We start from the raw sequence: 6,941 nt of genomic DNA on the forward strand, positions 1-6,941 counted from the left end.
GTTAATGTAGATGAGTCACTCATCTGGCTTGCTTGAGACATTGTGGCTTGCTTGAGACATCTTGTTGTGATTTGGCACTAGGCCTATGTGAAATGGCCAGGATGTTGCCCATTTGTTGGTTGTTTGATGGTTTATTAATTGACCTGTAGCCTAGTGTTTAACACATTTTTATTATTATTCTTTTGAATAAAATTCCATTTAGTTTTAGTCACATTTTATTCACCTGAAATGTTTTAGTGTTAGTCTAGTTTTAGTCGACTAAATCTAGTTGGATGGATGGATGGATGAATGAAAGGTTCAGTTATCAAATCATGTGCTATATTGAAATTGGCTTAATATAGACGGGCGGGCAGATGGTCCACGTCGTCATGCTCATGCAGCTGAAGGTCTATAATCTATATATGGACCGGTACATGTGTTTGGAAATGGGCTGTGAACTTCAATAATGATAGACACCTCCGTCTCATTGTTCTGCCTACTGGGACCTTGCCAGATGCACCTGACTCACTGTCCTGTGTGGTTGACTACTAACATGAAGATACATAACTACGGACACTGACCAGGGAGAGACCACAGACGTAAGGACAAAGGCTGGTTGAGCTATTGTACAACATCACAGTGACATGAGCTCCATTAGTTGCCATGAGATGCAGGACGAGTATAGAATGCATCACTGGACTCCATGGATCAGCACACGCGATGGGAACATTGGCAACCAATCACAATGTGAGGTCGGAATTGTCACAGACGACATAGAGGCTTTTTCCCCACAGCTGTGGCGCTTGGTCAGTCGAATCTGACTTTCTTGACAGCCACCTATCTGACCGCCAAATGATAAAGGACCCACAGAGATATGTGTATAATAATATAGTACAATCAATCCAGGAAAATCTTCATGGCATGTGATTGTGCATGTCTTTGTCCCTTTATGCCCTATACGGATATTCCCAAACTCTCTGAAGTTGATTGGTTGATGTCACTATGACATCATAACATCATACTGATGTCTTTGGCCATAATATATGGAGCTTGCATGACTTCCAAGCAAGCTTTAAATCAGACCGCAAGCTACCCGTCATAACACAGGATAAAGTTCTAGTATTCAGTTGTAGCGCACGCAGGTCACAACAATGAAACCTATTGCGCTAAAGGGCCATGAGAGGGCCATCACTCAAATCAAATACAACAGAGAAGGAGATCTGCTCTTCTCTGTTGCAAAAGATTCAGTAGTCAATGTGTGGTACTCTGCCAACGGAGAGCGACTCGGCACATACAATGGACACACTGGTGCCGTGTGGTGTGTTGACTGTAACTGGAACACTACGAAGGTGATGACGGGGTCGGCTGACAACAGCTGTCAATTGTGGGACTGCGAGACCGGCAAACAGCTGGAGTTGTTCAAAACCAGCACGGTGGTCAGGACGTGCGGTTTCGATTTCAGTGGAAACGTCATCATGTTCTCCACGGACAGACAGATGGGCTACGAGTCTTACCTCAACTTCTTCGACATCAGAGACCAGAAGCAGGTCAAGGACAACAAACCCTACCTGTCGATACCTTGCACTGGCGATCTTGGACTCACAAAGTCCAAGATCACCAGTGCTGTGTGGGGACCACCTCTGTCCAGTGATGAGTTTGTCATCACTGGACACGAGAACGGAGAGATCAACCAGTTCAGTGCCAAATCTGGACAGCTCCTGAAATCAGCAAAGGAAACGGAACACACCAAACAGATCAACGACCTGCAGTCATCTGTGGACCTCACCATGGTCATCAGTGCATCCAAGGACAACACCGCCAAGCTGTTTGACTCCACATCTCTCGAGCGCATCAGGACTTTCAAGACAGACAGGCCTGTCAACTCTGCAGCAATCTCCCCCACAATGGATCATGTGGTGATGGGTGGTGGACAAGACGCCAGCGAGGTGACCACAACCTCCTCAAGAATTGGCAAGTTTGAGGCTAGGTTCTTCCATGCGGCAAGTGAGGAGGAATTCGGTAGGGTCAAAGGTCATTTTGGTCCAATCAACTGTGTAGCATTCCACCCTGAAGGCAAGAGTTACAGCAGTGGAGGAGAAGACGGTTATATAAGGAGTCACTACTTTGACCCACAGTACTTTGCCTTGCAGTTGGACGCATAACATAGAAATCTCTCTGTGGAGTTTGCATGTTCTCCCCGTGTCCCTAGGGTAGGTACCCTCACAAAAACATGCAGTAATCCTGGTGTCTAAACTGCATGCCTCCCCCTGGCCAGCCGGGGCGCCTGATGGAGGGGAAAGGAACTGGTTGGAATAACGTGTTCCTTCCACGCGCTACGTCCAACCAGGGAAACTCCCCCCGTCAGGTGTAAAGGAGCAACTTGGACACTCAGGCATGAAGGAAGCATGAGTTCAAGTCCGTTGCTCTCCCCAGGTTGGCAGAGGGTGTGTAGAGCCCAGGATCACATTAGATAATTGACACAGGGGTGAAAAAATGGGTTACAAAATCGTGGGATAAAAATTATAAGAAAAAAAAAGAAATCTCTCCATAGCACAATCTGCCATCAGTCTAGTTCAGCGATTCTCAAACTAAGTGGGGTCGCGGGAAGGTGCCATTGGGGTCACGTGTTAAAAAATCACACTTGTGTGAGGTGATCGTGGCGCCCACTGTGGCTGCCACATTCATTGCAGATTCACTGCCGCTATTTACGGGTGCATATCTTTGATCCGACGTCCTAACAGTCTGACACCCTACCCCAGGTCCTAACCCTAACCACATGCGGAAGCCACGAGTGAGTCTTAACCGGCTACGTATGTCGGAGCCACGGGTGAGTCGTAAACCGGCCACGTATGTTGGACTATTGGTACACCAGACTATCCGTATTCCCCGATATATATGTTATGAGACATGAATGCAGTGTGTTATTGTATAAAACGAAATTAGTCAACTATTGACTTGTCTGCCATATGATGTCATTTCAAAAGCCATGCATTGGAGGAGCTAGTTCCCCTCAACAATAACATCTGGGATGTTATTGTTGAGGGCCCAAGGGGTCGGCCCGGTTCCCAGCGAGCCTTCCCACGTCCGAAACGGTTGGCACATAAACTGATTTAGCAGTTTACGATTTACTCAGGAATTAGGGGGGGTATTAAAGTTTGAGAAACCCTGTTCTAGTCCCACTGGTTATATCCAGTTGTCCATAACTGCCAATCCGTCTGATATGCCCATATACTAGACGTGCATATCACTGAGGAGTGAGGACTCGAGGGACTGGTGAAGTGCCCATATACTAGACGTGCATATCACTGAGGAGTGAGGACTCGAGGGACTGGCGAGTGGGACGTTGAAGATCAGCGGATCCCCGACTCTCTCAAGCCCGATTGGTCAGACAAATCAGACATTATAAATATATCATAATACTGTTTGGGCCATGGCTCAGTGGTCCAGGCACCTTGGCTGGTAGTCCAGACGGTTTGGCAGTGTGCCACGGGTTCAACTCCCGATCCCGATGGCCTTCACTGCATGTATTCCCCCCATCTCTCTCCCCATTTCCTGTCAGCCTACTGTCTGTCCCAACATAAAAAAATATAAAAATTAAAGGTGAAAGCCACAAAAAAACATTAAAAAAAAATACAGTACTCTGATAATGGGTACTGCACTACAGTACTCTGTAATACAGTACTCTGACAGGTACAGTACTGCACGGCTTTGCTGATTGGTGTGTCTCCTTTTGGCCATATATGGTTGGTGCTGATGTCCAACTGCTGACAACACATGATGCGTAAAAGAAAGCTCAGCTTAAAACCGGATTTCATATAGTGCAACAGCATAATCGAGCTCTGACTGCATCTGTGGAATCAAGAATAAACACACAGCTTCTAAACAATACAGAAAGGGGAATCACTAGAGAACGGAGGACAGACCACCTTTAGGCAACCAATATTTTCCTGGATCATAAGGGTGGACATTTTTGGCTATGTTCTCACCTCTGACTATACTCACTACAACATGGTAACATTAAAGAATTATGTCAACCAGCAATGGTTCAACTTTGAGAGCAACCCTGGACCCATGGCGAAGAAATACAACGTGGCAAAGCAGATAGCTGTAGGTGGAAGCAGTGGATGGTGTGCAGGTTTTCTTTTTCGGAAGGTTGGCAAAGTTGTGGTTTCAGCTGTGGGAGGAGGCATTCTGCTGTTACAGATAGCCAACCATAGCGGTTATGTCCAAATAAACTGGAATAAAATGGAGAAGGATGTCAATAAAGCATGCCCTGAGCTAGACTCCTTTGCTGACCAGTCCATTGCGCTTGTGAAGGAAAATGCAACAGTCACCAGTGCGTTCATAGGAGGCTTCCTGCTTGGCCTGGCATCATAGAAGATCTGAAATGATGTCTGTATGTTCTAAAATCAGTGCATTATGGCTGTTGGTTGCAAGAACAGCATAGACTATTGACATCATAGCTTTGACCATACAATTAGAACCCATGCTGTAAGTAATGTGACGTCCATAGCCTTGGCTGCCACATGATGTCATTTCTGAAAGTCAGACGACGTTGGAGAGGCTACTGCATGCCACTCAAAAGAATTCACCCACCCTTGGCGGAGATGTGTGTTTCAGAACCACACAGTGGCCTTTTTACAAATCCTTCCAGAATGAGATTTTATTGCCAAACGAGCAAGACATGACTCTTTGACTGGTCTAAGAATAAATTAAAAAAACACCAACTTTCAAAAAGGCATACGTATGCCTACAGACTAGTAACTGTACTCATGCATGGCTTTACCTACAGCCAAGACTCTCTTTTAGAGCAGTGGTTCTCAACGTGTGGTTTGGGACCCCCAGGAAGCAGTCCCCTTATGATTTTGGAGGGGTCCCGAGATGAGAGCGAAGTGACAATTTAAGTAACCTTTTTAATATCTAAGAAAAGAGAAACAAAAAGACCATTACTACATCAAAAGTAATCAACAAACTGGCCTGGGCCATAGCTCAGTGGTCCAGGCACCTTGGCTGGTAATCCAGTCTGGCAGTGTGCCCTCCATAAAATATATAAAATAAAGGTGAAAACCACAAAAAAACATTTAAAAAAAAAGTAATCAACAAACTATACAAAAACAATGGCCAAAGTGTCAAATAGAAGGTATGCGAAGCGGGAACACCTACTGAGTGGCAAAAAACTACTTTCTGGCCTTGACAGCCCATACAGTACATCCAAAAGAGAAAAGTCCTATCTGATTGCATTAAACGACTTTATACGACGTTAAACTCACTTTTCCACTCGATATGCCACTCACTTTATGCATGTGCATACCCTCTGGTGAACATTTTGAAAGTAGACGATTTACAGGCAAGCTGTTGTGAGCTGGTAGTGCGCTATGTTCACAATATAAAGTTTAATGTTCTTGTAGAGCAATGATTCTCAACCTTTTTAATTTCAAAGACGGACCCCCATTTGATACCCTTTTTGAGGGGTGCTACTGCGCTAGACCCTCCAACGTCTGGCTTTTGGGATTACGTCATGGCAGCCAAGTCTATATGGCTTTTTTAGAGCACTTTAAACAGAGTACACACCAAGTCTATGGACTTTTAATGTTTAGAGCACTTTAAACAAACAGAGTGACTGCAGCTAAGTCTATGGACTGTTTAGAGCAAACTTTTTTTTATCTTTGGGACCCGTAAAACACTAATTAATATAACTCAGTGTACAAATTAAATCAAATGGACTCGGATAAGGGTTAATTTGGTTCCAACTAACAGATAAAATAAACATCTGGAGCATTATACAAAGAGAGTTGCGAGCCCCTGCTTTTGTCCATAAAAGGGACACAGACATAATAACTGGGTGAGGCATGCATTTCCAACTTGCATCGTTCCAAGTAGGCCAATGCCCAAAGGGCACCGCTCTAGTTTTATATACCTGCCTAACTGTGTTTACATTAAACTTGATGACTCAGATATCATAATAAAATAACTATGGTAGCCGTAGGACGACGTTTGCAGTCAGATTGCTTGCTCTCTCTGTCAAGGGCAAAGCTCAAAAGCTGCCATATAATCTGTATCTTTCTTTTTTTTTTCAGTGCAAGAAATTAAACTTCCCTCCTTATCTACATGAATGAACAGCAGGTTCATTCATATCCTCTGCAGCCCGAGCCTTTCACCTACCCTCCCACATCAAAGAGAGGAAGTGCATATCATCACTGTCAGGCAGAAACCCAGAAACCTGTGTCTCTCCATATGTAATCTTTTCCGCCCCATAAATTACTGTCCTATTTTGTAGCATAGCTAATAGCTATAAGCCCATCATGGCATGTTGTGCCACAATGTTGTGAGCTTGTAGATTCTATTCTCACTATGTTTGAGAATAGTTTTGCCTACAATGGCGTGCCCAAAATTGAATAAATAAAAATAAATCATGAAGCGTAGTCACTTTGGTAGTTTCTCTTTCCTGTAAATCATGTCAACACAGCTCATGAGGATTAGTGAATGAGGTTAATGAGATAATAGCAGTGATCTGAACCAGGATTTACAGTTGAGTTTTAGAACCAAAAAGGCTTAATAGAACGTCTACACTTTACACAGTAAAGTATGCATACAAATATAATTTCAATCAATTGCTTATATTATATTTTATCTGTACAGTGCCCCCCAGAACTCAAAGATGCATTATGGGATAGAACAATTCAGTAAATTTTCAAGATTTGACAAAAATAGCAGATCTACAAGCTTGTGCCACAAATATCTGCTTTTGAATAGCTAGAAAATACGGTTAAAGTGGTTACATTTGACACTATATTGACACATTTTGATGGGCACCCCCTGGAACCCCTGGGGATCCCCGGACACCTTTTTGAGAACCAAAGCAGTTAACCATAAAGAAAATGTGTCTCCTCTCCTCTCCTCTCCTCTCCTCTCCTCTCCTCTCCTCTCCTCTCCTCTCCTCTCCTCTCCTCTCCTCTCCTCTC

General features: G+C 44.1%; 1 protein-coding gene across 1 annotated transcript; it reads left to right on the top strand.

Moving 5' to 3' along the window:
• Window positions 1-1,130: 1,130 nt before the first annotated feature.
• On the top strand, window positions 1,131-2,141 carry LOC310862072 (eukaryotic translation initiation factor 3 subunit I-like; the record flags this gene model as incomplete). The annotated part of the gene is made up of 1 exon (XM_083769809.1): window positions 1,131-2,141. One exon carries the CDS (start codon window positions 1,131-1,133, stop codon window positions 2,139-2,141), a length of 1,011 nt encoding a protein of 336 aa, XP_083625935.1.
• Window positions 2,142-6,941: the final 4,800 nt, after the last annotated feature.

The sequence above is a fragment of the Protomyctophum parallelum genome (assembly GCF_964188405.1).
Source record: "Protomyctophum parallelum genome assembly, chromosome: 7".
In the NCBI taxonomy this organism is placed as follows: domain Eukaryota; kingdom Metazoa; phylum Chordata; class Actinopteri; order Myctophiformes; family Myctophidae; genus Protomyctophum; species Protomyctophum parallelum.